This window comes from Nannobrachium achirus (assembly GCF_963921795.1).
Source record: "Nannobrachium achirus genome assembly, chromosome: 4".
Classification (NCBI taxonomy): Eukaryota; Metazoa; Chordata; class Actinopteri; order Myctophiformes; family Myctophidae; genus Nannobrachium; species Nannobrachium achirus.
In genome coordinates this window covers 67,196,117-67,213,530 of record NC_137813.1, presented here as the reverse complement: position 1 = coordinate 67,213,530, position 17,414 = coordinate 67,196,117, and the positions used below count along the sequence as shown (strand labels likewise).

At 42.1% G+C, this 17,414-nt stretch overlaps 1 protein-coding gene and 1 pseudogene across 2 annotated transcripts in view; one reads left to right on the top strand and one right to left on the bottom strand.

Annotated features, from left to right (window-relative positions):
* Positions 1 to 17,414, top strand: part of LOC308283753 (class I histocompatibility antigen, F10 alpha chain-like) — a 313,784-nt pseudogene that overhangs the window by 100,050 nt on the left and 196,320 nt on the right. The gene's annotated exons all lie outside the window — the stretch shown is intronic.
* LOC308284200 (fibronectin type III domain-containing protein 7-like) lies at positions 3,115 to 16,274 on the bottom strand (the record flags this gene model as incomplete). Its single annotated transcript, XM_080724748.1, has 10 exons — positions 3,115 to 3,128; positions 4,094 to 4,351; positions 6,074 to 6,328; positions 7,630 to 7,884; positions 9,394 to 9,651; positions 10,812 to 11,066; positions 12,055 to 12,321; positions 13,060 to 13,317; positions 15,280 to 15,540; positions 16,136 to 16,274. The coding sequence occupies 10 exons, from the start codon at positions 16,272 to 16,274 to the stop codon at positions 3,115 to 3,117; spliced, it is 2,220 nt and encodes a 739-aa protein (XP_080580874.1).

Here is a 17,414-nt window from a genome sequence, read left to right as displayed (position 1 = left end):
TCTCTGACAAAAAATCACTTCCAGCCACTTGAAATTTCTATTTTCAAGATGGCGTCCCACTGGATCCTAAAAAGATCCCTTTTCTCATAGAAATGTATGTATTTTTCATTAAGGAAATTTTTATTTTAGATTACGCTAAAGAACCACTTTCAACACATGAATATACAACTGTGCTGATCATAGATAGATTAGAAAATAGTCAATATCTGCACTACCAGGGCACACACCGGATGGTGTACAGATCACACAGGATTTAAATGGCATTGGATGAACGATCGGACTAAGTGTAGGTTTACGGCATGAACTTAGTTGTATCCCATACATCAAAGTACTTGGTAAAAGGTGGTAAAAGGATAAACTACTGCTGCTGAAGACACAGAAGATACCAAATATATCCATATTAAGAGGCCAAGAAGATCCCAGCACTCAAAAGCTTTGTGCTTTATCTGTGAAGATGAGAATGTAACGTCCCCTATATAGGACGCAATGATAAGCTTTGCAAGGAGCTTCTTGTCACTTAGATTCCTGGCACATTCATTAACCCTTTCATTAAGTTTCATTGTCATTGCGTCCTGTAAGGGGGACGTTGCACTGTCATCTTCACAGATAAAGCACAAAGCTTTTGAGGGCTGGGATCTCCTTGGCCTCTTGACATGATATCTTTGGTGTCTTCAGCAGCAGTAGATGCTCTCTTTTGGGCCCTTTCCAGCTCTGTGTTGTTTACAGCTTGAATGATATTTTGCCATGTGTCTTGTCAATGTGCTTTCTATACCATCACCTTCATCTAGTCGGGTTGGACTAAGTAAGATAGGCAGAGCATTGATCTTATTTATAGTGACTCATAGAATAGACTACATGACAACCAGGAATAGTCTGGTGACCACCAGAGAGACGGGTGACAGCCGGAATGTAGACGACATCCGGGAGCAGGTTGGGTTAGTGCCCCAGCTTGTGTCTTCCATGAGGACGAAGCCCAACAAAACCCACTGTGAGGCCTTTAGGAGGGCCATTCAAGCCACAAGCGGAGCCTGCATGCATCACCACCATTGGGCCAGGTGGAGCCTGCACTACCATTGTGTCTCAAAATCCACCACTCCTGAGTGAAATGTCTGGGGCTGGAGTCTGGTGCAACGCACAGGTCCTGGACCTGGTGAGACATAGGAGGGGCCCAGACAGGAGTCAATCCACAAAGCCTAGTCTCTCCATGCATGCACCAGATTTTCCTCTCCCAGTCTCGGCCGAGTAGTTCCAGAGCGGTGGAGTGAATGGTCCTGTCTTTCTCTAATGGGACTGATGGTGGGTAGCTACCGGGACATAAATCGGGACTTAATCAACCCCGGCTGGGTCAACCAAGTTAGGGGCATGATGTTGCGAGACCCGAAATCCTGATGAGCTTGGGCTACATCACTGAGGTGCATCCATGCAATGTTTTTTTGTTCTGAAATAATGGAACATTTCTTGCAATGGTATCATAACCAATATATGATCGTGCTCTCTGCTGAATTGTTTTTCCTCTGTGACCTGCTGACAAATGAAACATCTGTCCCAGTTAGTTTTCTCAACTGTTATGATGGCTTCTGTCATGTCTTAGGCAGAGGCCAAGGGTTTATCCTTGAACCACATTTTACCAAGCACTTTGATGTATGGGATATACAACTAAGTTCATGCCTTAACCCTACACTTGGTCCAATCGTTCTTCCAATGCCATTTAAATACTGTTTAACCTTGGCTCGGCTCTCCCGTGCTGGCACAACCTGTCAATTCAGGTGCAGCTATCTAACTGTTTTGGGGTAATTAGACAGCATTTGGGATACTAACTTTCAATTAGCTGACATTGAACCCCATTCTGAGTTTAACAGCAGTGATATATCACCAGCGTGTCCTGGTAGTGCAGATAATCACTCTTTTCTAATCTATCTATGATCCACACAGTTGTATTTTGATGTGTTAAAAGTTGTTCTTTAACATAATCTAAAATGGAATGACACCAAATCGTCCTTAATGAAAAATACATACATTTATATGAGAAAATGTACCTTTTGAGGATCCAGGGGGCCATCTTGAAAATAGAAATTTCAAGTGGCTGGAAGTGATTTCTTGTCATAAAGACTGCTCATATCAATTTGCGTACTTGTGTCACTAACTAAACAATTCTATTGCTTAATGCTCCATTTGGGTGGTGGCAATCTTGAAAAACGGCCGCCATCTTGAAAATTCAAGTGGCTGTGGGTGGCTTATTGTCAAGTGACCCACAGAGACTGCTCATGTAAATTTTCATGCTTGTATCACCAAATAAACCCTTATATCACTTAATTGCTTCACTACAGTGGTGGCCATCTTGAAAAATGCCCGCCATCTTGAAATTTCAAGTGACTGTGGGTGGCTTATTGTCAAGTGACCCACAGAGACTGCTCATGCCAATTTTCATGCTTGTATCACCAAATATACCATTACATTACTTAAATGCTGCACTAAGGTGTTGGTCATCTTGAAAAATGGCCGCCATATTGAAATTTCAATTGCCTCGGACAATTTTCTTTCACGCTTTTATCATAACATGAAAGATCGTAGCACTTAACCGCTCCGCTATAACTGCCTCCAAATGTTGCATGGGAATAGATTTGCTTCTTTTTCTTGCTTGTCCAGACTTCGTTTTTTGGCCTTCGATCTTGTAGGAATCAGATGTAGGTTGATGATCAGACTCAGGGAGATGCAGAGAGATGTATCTGCTGCTTGGTTCAACAGGTCTTGAAGCTTTGAAAACAATCCACAATGCATTCTGTTCAGTACTTTTGTTCTTACGGTAAAATCACACTCGTGTGAACTGAGCGGTGGAGGCTGTGTGTGTGTGTGTGTGTGTGTGTGTGTGTGTGTGTGTGTGTGCGTGTGTGCGTGCGTGCGTGCGTGCGTGCGTGCGTGCGTGCGTGCGTGCGTGCGTGTGTGCGAATGTGAGTCTGAACAACAGCGCCCCTCCCTTAACATGTGTGGTCAGAAAAGGTTACTGCAGGCTACAGACACGGACGGACGGACGGACGCATACAGACAGACATACATACCCACACACACCGCCACGTATAGGAGCGTTGTGACCACCGCTCAAAAAACGAAATCTGTTTAGTTGTACATTTCTGTTTACCAATTGGAGAAAGCACTAACACATTGTTGTTGTGGCCAGTAGGGACACATGTGGCCAGCAGAGGGACACATGTACTCTCAAGTAACAGGGTGATATTGTACAGTGTTTGGTATAACAATGGCTTTCATAAGTAGCTACACAGTAAAATCATCAGTGTTATTTCAACCATTTGGTTACGTATTGCACTCAGAAGTTTAACACTGAGGGTCTACTGTGTACACTACAGTATGCTACTGTAAGAATGTGTCATTTGATATAACTGTAATTCTGCCAGTTTCTTTTGCTAATAAAATGAAAGTGAGTGGCGTGTGAATGCCATTGTACTTACCACTCTCTAGTTAACACTTCTCTTTCCTCGGTAAATCACTGGAGGAAAATACATTTAAGTGACATTAGAGACAAAATTGTATTGAAAGATTTCAGTTGGTTATGAATAATTATGTTACTTTTGTATTCATAGCCTGCCTGGATAATATGACTCCTAGTCATTATGAAACTGTTCCATCTCTTAATGTAAAGCAACACAAAAAAAGACGTATTGGACTTTCCTATCAGGAAGCACACAGACAGTGTTGTCTGTCTCAATGCACTGGCTGCCAATATGATGTGATGCTATTTTTATAGATTGAAAGTGCCAATAATATACAGTACTCACCCATTCCTACATTGCTCCCCGAGCAAGTTACTGAAAAAAGACACAAGAATGCAAAGTCAACCAAAAGCAATCATGATGTTAATTATGTATTTCAATATTCATTGGAAATACATTATACAGTATCCATATCTCCACTTAAAGTTTTTTTGTACTGTCTATGATTATAATAAATGTTATGTAAGCATTACTTTATAATTACTTTTTCATATTTTTTTAGATCGAGTAACCAAACTCAATCAACACAATTCAGAACAAAATCCCAGTGCAGTGTCCCTTCCACTGGAAATTGAGAAGTGCAGTACCTGAATACATCCTCTGGGGGCAGAAGTGGACCTTGTCGCCTGCTGGCATGACTGGAGCTACTGTTACGTAGACGTCTCCACACCGCACACTGCTGATGTCACAGCTGTTTTCCCCAGCAGGGGGGGTGCAGGTGTAGTTGGCACTGCCAGACATATCTACTGTGTAGTTGTAGTTGCCGCCAGGAGAAGAACGCCAGTACACCCGCAGTGCGCTGTTGGCCAGTCTGTATAGCTTTATGCCCGATGGACAGCAGGCACCTGTAAGGGACAACAATGTCTCTTAAGTCATACATCTGATAGTGATCTTATTAAAGCTGCAATTCACGGTTTATGTAGGGATTTCATGGGTGTCCCGCGCAGAAAGCCTGTTTTTGGGCAGGTGTGATATTACACTTTGAGCTTCATGCAATACCTCTTGGCAACCAGTAGTGGCCCTCGACCTTAGGATTTGTATTTCTCAGTAGAAGAGCAGTCTAGTCATTTTGTATTACTAGAAGTTTAAAGTCTAGAGTTCAGGCCGCTGTGCGGCCCTCACCGCCATGTTGCGGCAGTGTGGTGTTATAAAATAAAATAGTTTTTTGAGAAAAAATAGTTTTTTGAGAAAAAATAGTTTTTTTGAGAAAAAAAAAAGTTTTTTGAGAAAAAAAAAGTTTTTGAGAAAAAAAAAATTTGAGAAAAAAAAAATTTTGAGAAAAAAAAAATTGAGAAATTTTTTTTTTTTGAAAAAAGTTTTGAAAAAAAAAGTTTTGAAAAAAAAAATGGTGATGCGATGACGTGGTGTATACGGATGTTACTGCGATTGAGGTGAAAGAGAAAAGTGGAAAGTTGTGAGCTAACTATTAGCTATTTTTGTGTGTGTGTGTGTGTGTGTGTGTGTGTGTGTGTGTGTGTGTGTGTGTGTGTGTTCTGGCTACGCCCCCCTCGGTTGAAATTGGATCCGCCGGTCCCATAGCTGGGAATACGAGCCAATGGACGGCGGTCACCGGTCACCATGGCAAAGGGGGGCCAATGATAGAGTTAGGGCGGTATTCCGTGAGTTCTACCGACATACATCTGATCTAGCTATGAGTTGAGGTGGATGTGAAGTGGGCGTGAATGGGCTTGGAAGTGGGATGCGGCTCTTAGAGGAATGTATATATAAGATACACTACCATACAGATTGTAAAAAAAAAAAAAAAAAAGATTTTAAAAGTTATGGATTGCTTATTGGTGCCAACCCCGAGTTTCCCGAGTTTGTATTGGTACTAGTGCTGTGCCAACCCCGAGTTTCCCGAGTTTGGGCCGTTTTTGAAAAAAAGAAAAAAAAAAAAATTTTTCAAAAATTTTTTTTTCAAAAAAGTTTTTTGGACCTCCAGAAATGTATTAGGCATGATCGCGATCGCGAAATTGCATGTTTAACCCCCATACCAACCCATTCTTTCAAACATGGCAGCCATGTTTGTTTACATCTGTAGAAAACATAATGGCTGATAAATCATGAATGCCTGAACGAATTTCCAAGCGGATTTTTTTGTTTGAAAGCTGTGAACAGCATCTACACACGTGGTGCATCATCTAGGCATGGGCGTGCACTTTTTACACACTTGCACAATTACATGGAAGTCTATGGTAACCATGGCAACGCGAGACATTGAAGAGAAAAAATCATTGCAACATAAGTGTTAAAACACACTCAGGAAGATTTCACTGTGGACCTTCGTGCTCTGTACTATAGACAAAATAGTCGTAGGCTTTAAGGGACCTCTTTGATTTTGTCACAAGTTATTCCTTGTAAGCAAACTAATTCAATTGTTTTAGGGAAGTTCTATCTCCGTTAGCAGAGACGTCAGCCTGAACTATCTATTTACTGGGACCGGGCAATTAAAACGTCTAATGTCTGATTAACCACTTAACCCTGTATTATACAGTACTTCGTTGTACAATGGTAGTGTGCAAAACAGTGAAAATAGACGATTTTCAGTGACAGAAATTTCAACTCACTGGATGAGAAGCCCTTATAGGTGCACACAGACTTGTGGCCCGTGCGGCTGTAGGCCTCCATGCCCACGGTGTAGTTGGTGCCACAGGTGATGCATCCCATGAGACAGTGGTAGTCCAGGGTGTGACAGCGGGCATGGCCCCGCGGCGACGTCAGAGAGGTGAGGAACGACGCTGCCCCTCTGGCGTAAGACCATGTGACGTTGCTCATCGCCATGGTCACCTGTTCCACGGTCAGGTTTACTGGGCAACATGGCGCTGGTAAGGGAAGAGAGTGGAACAGTCAGTCAGTACAGAGTGCAGTGTTTTTGTAGCCGCTTCCAAGGAGTGGCTTTGTGTGTCCCGTACATGTCCATATATGGTCATTCCAGTCCAGAATGAACAGGCTTTGTCTGTCCCGTGCATGCAGAATTGAGGATTGGTCAAGCTTCACATGACAATTTGGCCCTCCAGATAAAATCATTCATTCATTCAGAATTCATAAAAATATAGAACTAAAGAACATAGAAAATATAGATCTAGAACACAGAATGTATAGATCTAGAACACAGATTTCATAGCTCTAGAACACAGAATAAAAATTCACCGCTTCACTTCGAACCGAGGTTTGATTTTTCTGTATACAGTATGATGCATATCGTTGCTGTCGGGTAGACACCCATCTCCATATAATAACCTTTTTTCAACAGCCTTCTTGATCATGGACATGAAACTCAGGAATTGATTAAATACAAAGGCATGATTTGACTGAAATATCCCGTGGCAAGTGGCAACTGATATGAACACTGCAAAAGCATTGTGCAAGAGTCTGGGGTTTGATTTGCATTCAAACTTTTCATCTCTATCTTGAGCTGATTAGATTTGGATGTCTGGTCATTCATTGTTATGACTGGTGAGGATATGTTTTATTCCTGCTTCCAGTCAGACTGCATTTCTTTTAGGGAAATGTAGATTGTCTGATATGCTTGATAGTACTATAATTTAAATGTATGTTACCCACATTATCACTGATGTTAATATTCTGGGACGATGTCAAAATGTTTCAAACTGCCTACATACAATGTTAATTTCTTCAACATGCGATGATTCCTGGGGAGCCCTTTTAGTGACAAATGAGATGTTCATCATACTATAGGACAGTGGTTCTCAACCTTTTCAGGCCGTGACCCCCAAAATAATCATAATTTGAACTGGGGACCCCTCACCCCGCACAAACACTTGGAATTGTAGGAGCCTCACGTTGCGAGGCGTTGTGAGCATGTAGATCAGCTATTTTCACAATTTCTGCCTCAAATATTTGACAATTTGACTAATGTTTCACCAGAGGTACTAAAAAGGTCTTTAAAGTCCTTACATTGTCACTTTAGATACCTTCTATACCCTTATACTGTATGTTGGTTTGTTTACTGTTGAGTGACAAAATAATGTTAACATTTAGCTAAACATCTGGGGACCCCCCAAAATAATTTGGGGACCCCTCTGGGGGCCCCGACCCACAGGTTGAGAACCACTGCTATAGGAAGTCTCTCAGACTCTATAGTCATCTTCGACCGGGTTACCTGTTTCCAGATCAATGCTGAAGCTGGTTAAACTGTCGCCGGCACCGTTGCTTGCCATGGCGGTGATCTGAAATTGGGTGCCACATGGCAGGCCGGCGAAGCTGCAGCTGTCTGAGGCGGTTGTGCAGGTGATGGGGGCAGTGCTACCCTGCTGTGCTGCCACGGTGTAGTTGGCAGCGCGGTTGTTCGCTGTCCAGCTTACGCTGACGTAGTCTCCTGTCTGGTTCACCTTCAGATCCTGTGGCATGCAGGGAGCTGGTGGGGAGAGAGGCCAGGATGAGTTACAGCCTGATTTACACCTTGTCCTATTTAGGGCTGTCACAATTATTACATAATAATCGTCTAATGGTGATTATTTGACATTATCGCAATTATTTTGTCATAATCGTCATAATCGTGAATGTTGAAAAATGTCCGAAATAGTGGAAATAGCCGATCTACAAACTCACAACGCGTCGCATCGCGGCGCGTTGTGAGCTTGTAGATCGGCTATTTCCACTATCAAAGTTATTTTTTAAGTGGTCAAATATGTCAGTAATTTCTTTGTATATTTAGGTTATGTGTCATATATACCATACAACTTCAAAGCCTAAATGCCAAACAGAAATGTAATTATCAGCGACAAAAACACAATTAAATCGTTAATCGCCAATTATTTGAGTGACAATTAATCGTCATGTAAAATGTAATATCGTGACAGCCCTATTGCCGCGTCGCTCGTTGGAAATCAGCAAGCAGCGCGGTCAAACAATGAAGTGTACATTTGGCATTTGCCTGCAGTGCCTACATAGTCGACTTCTGAGGGTTAACTTCATTCTGAGAGTGTTGTGGTGGAATTCAGATCAATCAATAATCATGAGAAATTGAGGAGACAAGACAATTATATTAGGTGGTGGTGTGGTCAAGTTGATGTAAACATGATATAATGGACAGAAGTACAGTTTAACACTCTGGGCAGTGGTAAAGTAGTTCTGCACTAAGCAAAGGAAATCAAACCCTAGTTATACTGGCATTGCAAGGACAAGCTGTAACATAAACAATATCTATCAACCTAGGAAAACATCTTGACTCTTACAGTACATCATGACGCATTATAATCTACTCTTACTAACGTCACTCATAATCAATCATGATAATATAATATCTACTACTGTTATTAACGTCACGTGATCAATCTCTACGACAGTGTACACAGGTAACCAAATGGACCCGTCTGTGTACACTCTCAGATGTAGCACTGAAGGTTTTGTACTCTGTCTTCACACAAAAATGCATCTTAACCCTATGATGTATGTTTGTGCAGTGTGTGTATGTATACATTGCTTTTTGGCAATGTGGATTTCTAGGAATTTCCATGCTTTGTTTCAATACATGTGTTTTTGTTATGCATGCGACATACGTAGGTTAGAGTTCTCAAATTCTGCCCGAAACTGACCATACCCGAACCCGACTGACATTCAGGGTAGGGTAGGGCCTAAAATGTATGCTAATTAGTCGGGCCTCTGGCTCAAAGAAAAAATAAAATATTTGTTTTTATTATTTTATTACTATTACTATATGATAGACCCGACCATACCCGACCATACCCGACCCGAAGGTTTTCGGGCCAGGTAGGGCCTAAAATGTATGCTAACTAGTAGGGCCGGGTAGGGCCTCGGGCCTGCCCAGTTAGGGCCCAGTTAGGGCCAGGCCTTAATTTTCAGGCCCGTTGAGAACTCTAACGTAGGTACGTGTGTACGTGCCTGAATGCGTGCGTGCACATACCCGTGTCCCTGGTGCGAGGCTGGCAGGTGCGGTTGCAGCCTTGGATTTCATTGCAGGGTATCACCCGCACGTTGTAGGTGCTGTCACACGTCAGGTCAGAGAGGGCACACACGGGTGCCGTGTCGTTGCATACGACGGTCTCGTCACTGTCCACGGCCCTTGTCTCGTACAGCTGTGCCCCGCGCACAGGGCTCCACATGATCTCCAGGGTCTCTGTGCTCACCAGGCTGACGAGCACGTCCTCTGGGCAACAAGGCACTGTGGTACAGAGGAGATTGAACACATGATGAAGTGACGTGAGCTCATTTTATAACAGCATCACAGCAAAAGCCGAGCCATTTCCCTTTCGAATCCAGTAACCTTGGACCCTTGGTTATGGTTGCACAGTACCCGTGGAAAGCCTGGTTTCTACTGCTCAGTCATCAGTAGCCTGATCTCGGACCGCACGGTGATCGAGACGCACGGTGGAAGCGACGCATGGTCGTGGAGTGTGTGTGTGATTGTGTGTGTGTCTCTGTCTGTGCCAGTGACTGCTTCCACAGAACTGCGACCAGAAACATGTAATCAACATTAACAGCTTGGTGAAATCAGCGTGTGCGTGTGTGTGTGTGTGTGTGCCTTCCTCAGTCTGCCTGTGTGTGTGAACTTCGTTTGAATCGTTTCAACTGCTGTGCGGATTGGATATTCGTTAGACCCATCCCCACCCCCCGCGCTCATTGGATCAGCCGAAAATAAATGCCGATTCATGTACTCAGCTCCAGACCAGAGAAAGAGTCCACTCTGAGAGTGGGCGGGGTCTATGGTATGGAAGCAGGCTAAGTCATCAGTGCTCTGCTCTGATCTGGACATTTCCTCACACACACATCCAAGCATGCATTTACAGACATGCAAAAGCGTTCAGGAAATGGTCACAATAACATGTAATTATTACTTTTCATTGGTAATATTTATAAAACCCAAATACATACTTGAGCACTTCTACTTTCTACTTTCAATATTTCTGAAAATGAAAATGAAATATGGTTACACAAAGTAACAATATCTGCTCTAGATCAAAAGCGAATTGCTCGAAAAAATATATATATACTGTATGTTAACGACTTGAATCCCACTATCCCTATTCTGGGAAGAATGTTCCCCAAGAATAACAGACCTAGATCGACAGTTTTGGGCGAAGAGATTTGGTGTAGAGTGAGAAAAGGAGCGTACCAAGTACAGATACAATTGCAACGTTTTACTAAGTACAGAGGGTTTAAGCTGCAAAGATTCCCCAGCCTTGTGATGAGAGAAAGCTATTGTTTTTGTACAATACACCAGATCTCTCGACAAAATATAGGTCGCACAAGCTTTTTCCACTATGTTCACTCTTGTTCTCTCCAGATTAGGGTTGAATTGGCAGTGGTTAAACAGTTACTTACAGGTGGTGTAGTTGAGGGTCACTCCCTCGGGACTGCGGCCAGCATCGTTGTAGGCAAACACATTCAACAGGTAGGTGTAGCCACACATACAGGCGAAGTCGCAGCTGGTGCTGTTGGTGGTGCAGTTCACTTCATCTCCGTCATCTCTCTTGATGAAGGCCTTGTACTTGTCAGCGTAGGGTGAGCTATTCCATGACAGCATACAGTTTCCTGCCTCTGTCTCCTCCACTGCCAAATTCTCTGGTGGGCAAGGGACTGGGAATACAGGATAAAGTTTAGTGTTTAGTGTCCTATAATTAGGGGCGGGCGATATGGTGATAATTATCGTTGAGACGATACAATGTCTCCACGATATGCCTTTTCAGAGGTATTGTATATATCGTGATACAATTGAGGGAGCCTTGTAAAAAAATCCTGTTTAATAATTGTTAATACAGATATTCATTGCAGAATTCAATTCAGTAGTTCTCAAACTTTAAAATGTCAAGGTCTCCACTTAACTCTGACAGTATACAAATGAAACCAAATGGACCCGTTTTTGTCAAATAACTTGAAAAATAAACACAAAAAAAAACATGAAAAAGAATTGTGATAAAATCGTGTATCGTGATACAGCTTGGGAAAATATTGTGATATTGTATTTTTCCATATCGGCCACCCCTACCTATAATCCAAATGAACAGCAGTATATAAATCATCCTGAATCAAAGTAATTCAGGGATATGCTGATCCTCTGATGCAGGATATCGAGTTAATGTCAAGTGTCTTTTATGAAAAGTAAAATAATTTACTTTTTTTCCTCATCTGTTTGAAATGGATCGGTTTTGAGGGAACTGGCATATTTGTTTTAGAGGGAGAAGGTGACACAGGTGACAATTGAAGCTCTTAATAAATGCAAATGGGCTGCCTTTTTTCTGCCAATAAAGATCATATGTCGATCATCGGAAAATAGCTCCTTAATCAATCTCTCAAAAATGTATTGTGATAAAGGGTACTAATAAATGCTAAGAATTGCTATAACGCATTGTCACCTAACATAAATCAGGAAGTCAGACCTCATTTTCCCCAAATAAAACTATTAAGTGTCATACACGTGTTGAAACAAACGTGATATTTGTGAGTAATCATGTGAGTAATCAGTGAAATATCAATGTTGGTTATATGATATATTTGGTAAAAGTCTAATATCATCTCGTATTATTCACTTTGGAAACCAGGGGATGGTTTGATCATTGATACTCACAAGACATGAACACCAGAGGAGGGGATGGATGGCTGGGTCCAGCGTCGTTAGACGCAGTGACTTGGATGGAGTAGTTCTCTCCACAGACCACTGGTGTTAGGGTACAGGCACTGGATGTGGAGTTACACTGCAGGGCTCCAGCCGTGACATGGTATTCCACAGCTATGGACGGATGGATGTTCTGATCCTTGCTCCAGGACACATTCAGTCCTGCAACATCACCTTCCCAGACCACAGACGCAACGACGGAATCTGGAGTGGGAGGTCCTGTGGCAATCCAAAGAAATATCATTAGTTTGGTCTGACAAATGAAACATTTGATCACATGCACTGTACGTGTTAAACAATGGTTCTCAAGAAGGAAGCACCACCATGATTGTGTAAAAATGGACCCGGAAGGGTCCATTTGGTTCCATTCAGGGACATGCTGGGCCCCTGATTCAGCCCGGGAAAAAGAGTTGGAGAGGCCCTCATTGCGCGCTATAGAGAGAGATCTCTCTCCATAGCGCTGCTGCTACTCAAACATTTGCCATTTCAGATCATGACAAGTGACAAACCAGTGGGCCAATTACATGAGTTATATTTCGTCGTTGTCGGGTGGAAACCTTGTACGTGCAAAACCGTTTGTTTTGTATTTATCATTTTAAAAATGATCTAAACTAGTGAAAACAGCCGATCTACAAGCACACAACGCCTCGCACCGCGAGGCATTGTGTGCTTGTAGATCGGCTGGTATTACCGGCCGGGAATGAACCGGCCGTTCGGCCGCTTTTCCCAATGGCCAGCACGTCCCTGGTTCCATTTGTTGTACACTGTCAAGGATACAGACCTGTAAGGGTCCTTTTGGAACCTGCTCAAGAAAACCTGAGGGTCCCTGGACCCTACTATTGAGAACCACTGCTTTAAAGAATCATGGACAGCTTAATACCTTTCCTTCTCCATAATCTCATGAACAGAATACAAACAGTTTTCCCATCAATGTACTTGGTCCCTCTCCCATCTTACGTGTAGTCTGGTTGGCCGATGCAGCCTCTCCCTTCCTGCCCTCCGTGTCCCAGGGATAGACAAAGACGATATAGAGCGAGCCCGCATCCAGGCCGGCAATGGTCTCCGTTAGATTTGAGGTGTTCACTATCACGGTGTTGTTTATGCCGAACTTATGGACACCAACGGAGTAGTTCACTGCATGCTTCACATTGCTCCATGATGCTGTGATGGAGTCGTTGCTGGGAGATGAGGTGGTCAGCACAGGAGCAGGCAACACTGTGGGGTGGAGAATAGAGCAAGGAATGTTGTCAAATCAAATGATGTTTCTTGCATCCTGGACTGAATCCATTCTTAAGTAAGGATGGAGCCCTAAACAAGGGTAGCTCGATAACCCGATAACAGATTTATTGAGTACCCGTTATCAACAAGCTTTGGGCTTATCAAGCTTGTTATGGAGCATAGCGGCCCATGCCGTCAGGTTTAAACAATCAAGACAAGAGGCGATCAAGACATTATTACAGTACTATTCATAATATAAAGCCATTTAACACTTATTGCACACTAATGAATGATTGTTTTAATGAGATTTGTTACTTTTGTCAATTATCATCTTCATAGATAATGGTCAGCAACAAACTCCTAGTCACAAAAACTGGCCAATGAAAAAAGATATCAGTTATGTTCTCAATTTGTCGTCTCATTTCCACAAAATATTAGAAAAAGGATGGATGCAAGATGATCAGTTAATCGTTTATCATTTAGTGACAGTGAGATTCATCACAGAGGAAAATTCTCTGTGTTCATTTATCCATAACTGAGTTAAATGGACACTTGGGTTTTTACACTGCAGTCACAGGTAGGGCTTGAAATGCTTATGTTGTTCTATTTACTGTCACTGTATATAAAATTTGTTCAAATACTGGGCTTTCTTATTTCTCTGAAATTACCCCCACCCGTTCACTCAGATCAGCCAACTCAGGGATGCTTACAGAACCCTCGCTAAAAACCCCAGGGCAGAAATCCACTCGTCCGAGACAGTTTGCCCACCTGGCCCCCAAGTTGTGGAATAAACTCCCTGTCGCACTTAGAATAACGGACTCACTCGCTAGCTTTCGCCGTGGACTGAAGACTCACATTTTCAGACTCCACCTAAACCCTTAGCACTACTGATTTTTTTTTTCTAGATCGATATCCATTTGCATTTGTTATATTGCTGTTGATGTACTGACATATTATCTTGTTTATTATTGTGATGTTTTATCTGCTTATTGTAAGTCACTTTGGATTAAAAGCGTCTGCTAAATGCCTTAACTGTAAACTGTAATTGAGAAAGACAAGCAGGAGCTGTTGTAAACAGCATGCATTGTCAGGAGGAGGTCAGCTTTTTGTGTTTTGCATACTGAGGTCAGATAAAGTTACAACTAATACAGAAAAGGCCTAATATATATATGTCACATGTATATATGTCAGTTATATCATAAGTGGATCAAACCAATGTTGACCTTAGAGCAGGTTACTTGGGACCTATATTCTTTTGTGCTAATTTTAGACAATAAGGAATATCAGATAACAAGGGAGGTGGAAGGCTAGGTGGCAATTGTTTTTTTCCCCCAGTGAACGCGTCATTTCTGCTTGAAACAAGCCCTCAGAAAGTTATTTCCTACATTATGTCCTAGGGCATTCACCAAATATTCGAATATTCGAATATCAAAATCACTATTCGACGTTGTTCACCTAAGTCGAATATTCGTTTATTATTATTATTATTATTGTTTTCTCTTTAAAAAAATATATTGTTTATAAAGCTTGGCAAGATAGGAAGTCATAAGAATTAGTTGTCAATGGCCCTGGTGGATGAATTTGTTTCTCAAACCTTTTTAGGCTGTGAACCCCAAAATAAACATATTTGAACTGGGGACCCCCACCCTGACAAGCACTTGGAATTGTAGGAATTACATGTAATGTTCCGCAGATAAACATTGTGAAAATAGCAGATCTACATGCTCACAACGCCTCGCAACGCGAGGCGTTGTGAGCATGTAGATCGGCTATTTTCACAATGTCCGCCTCTTGCTTACTTAATATTTGACAGTTTGGCCAGTCCTGTTGAAAATTCGACTATTCAAATACTTTGAAGTTGAATAATTCGAATACAAAAAAAGACTATTCGTGAATGCCCTATTATGTCCCCCCTGTCCATAAAATATGTTTTTAAAACTACATGAGGCATAACAGTACCTGTCTTTCCTTCCACAGAGGTGGACGGCTGGCTGCGGCCATCAGCGTTCTTAGACATGATGCTGAGTGAGTATGCGGTGTACGGTTCAAGGGATCCCAGCTGTGCAGGCGAGGAGGTCACATGGTCTTCGCGGAAGAAGCCAGCGTTGTTCTCAATACGTATGATGAACCCAGTGGCCCCGGGGACCCTGGTGAACTCCACCATCAAGGTTGTGCTGTCTTTTGCCTTCACTACGTCAATAGGATCCATCACCTTGGGAGCTAAAGACAGTTAATGCACACAATTAGTTCGAATGAAAAAACATGTGGGAAGAAGAAAAACATTTAGTAAATGCCCATAATAGAAAACGTAATCAAACGCAACCAGGCACCTGACCTTGCATTGCACGAGCGGTACAGTACTGTATGCAGAAAATAAGGGCAACGATATTTCATAATATACCTCTTGGCTGAATTTGGACAAATCTCTTCGTGAACAGTAAAATGTTCCTGTCTATACAGTTGCCTGAAAGCTGAAGATAACTTAAATCCATTTTAAAGGCCTATACTGTACACAAAAGTGCCTTCCTTCTACATTTACAGCAATGGATATGAGCTGGGTATTCGAGGCATGTGAAGAGGTGAGAAATGTGCACATACAGTACATTAAATGTCTCTAAGTTTAGAGCACCTCAAAACTTGTAGTAGAAACACACAGACGATCCAAACCTACATAAGCCCCAATGTTATGCTATTCTCTACTATTCCTGTTTTCTACCCAAAACTGTCTAACTCTAAATTGTGAAACTACAGTAGTTAGTTGTCTACGTTTCTAATAACTCTCTTTGTTATAGACAAAGCCGCCACTGTTACTCACCTGTGGAAGCCTCAAAAGTGAAGATGGTCTCGCACTGACCGCCAGTGCTGCGACGCCTGCGTCGTCCTGCGCAGTCCCACAGAGCTATGACCGAAATGGTATAGGTGCTGTTGGGGGTGAGGTTGTGCAGGGAGCCCATCCTAACATTGGGACCATACATTGCATAGGTAGTAGTGTTGAGTGGCGCGTTTATTGGTGCAGCGGAGAGCTTGTATGCGGTGGCTCCCGAGTACTCTGTCCATAACACAATAATGCTTTTTGAATACGATTCCCATAATTCTGCTTGGAAAGCTGTGAAATGACATCATTCATTTATGAGGAGATCAAACAAAAATTTTGGCAAAATAAACAATTTGTCTGTTTTCATTCAGTTGCTTCATTAAGATGCAACGCCTGCATTATTTTTGTTTTGTTTCATAACTATGTTTGTAATTATCATGTCAAGCAATATGATGTATGAGACCAATGATTCCGATCACAAATGTAAGCTATAACCTGACATGAACTAGTGCCTGCAGTATGTGTGTCAGGCTGTTCAAGATTGTGCCTTTGTGTCAGGGCCGGATCTAGCCTTTAGCACTAGGTGGGGTAGTGGAAGAAATATGTAACAAAAATAGGCTAATGTGTTCACTTCCGGCAGAAAGCGTGAAAATTTGCACCAAGGGGTATTTTTGTGTGCCGAATTCAAAAATTGACGGTCCCAAGCACTTTTCCCATGGGATCAGGTGGCTTTACAGGGGCAGACAGGGCATTTAGGGGGGCATTGCCCCCCCCCCCTTGCCTATGCCTAGATCCTGCTGTGTGCACAGGTGTTAGGTATATTGTTTTCCATTGTAGTGTAGTTGATACACAAAAATGTGTTCATTACTGTGTTCATAACTATTAAACAATTATAATATTGAGAATGCAAAAACAATCTATGATACCATATCTGTCTCTATTATTTGACAATGATACAGTGGAATTTATGCAAAAAGGAACATACCTGCTGCTGTCTGAAAATGTAAACATAAAGAAAGATCACGTGTCAGTGAAATGTACATTTCCTTGTAGGCTACATAACAATATCAAAATGTGATATTAGTATTTTTTATATAAATTAAGACAAAAAGAAAGTTATTACTTTACCTGTGAGCCTATGCCCAATAGGGCAAAAATCATAAAGCACTTCATAACACCCATTCTCCACGTCTTGTCTCTCCTGTTTGAATTGTGCTGGTTCTTACACTTAATATATGTTACTTCTTTTCTTCAGCAGCTCTGTTGTCTGTGTTGGCTA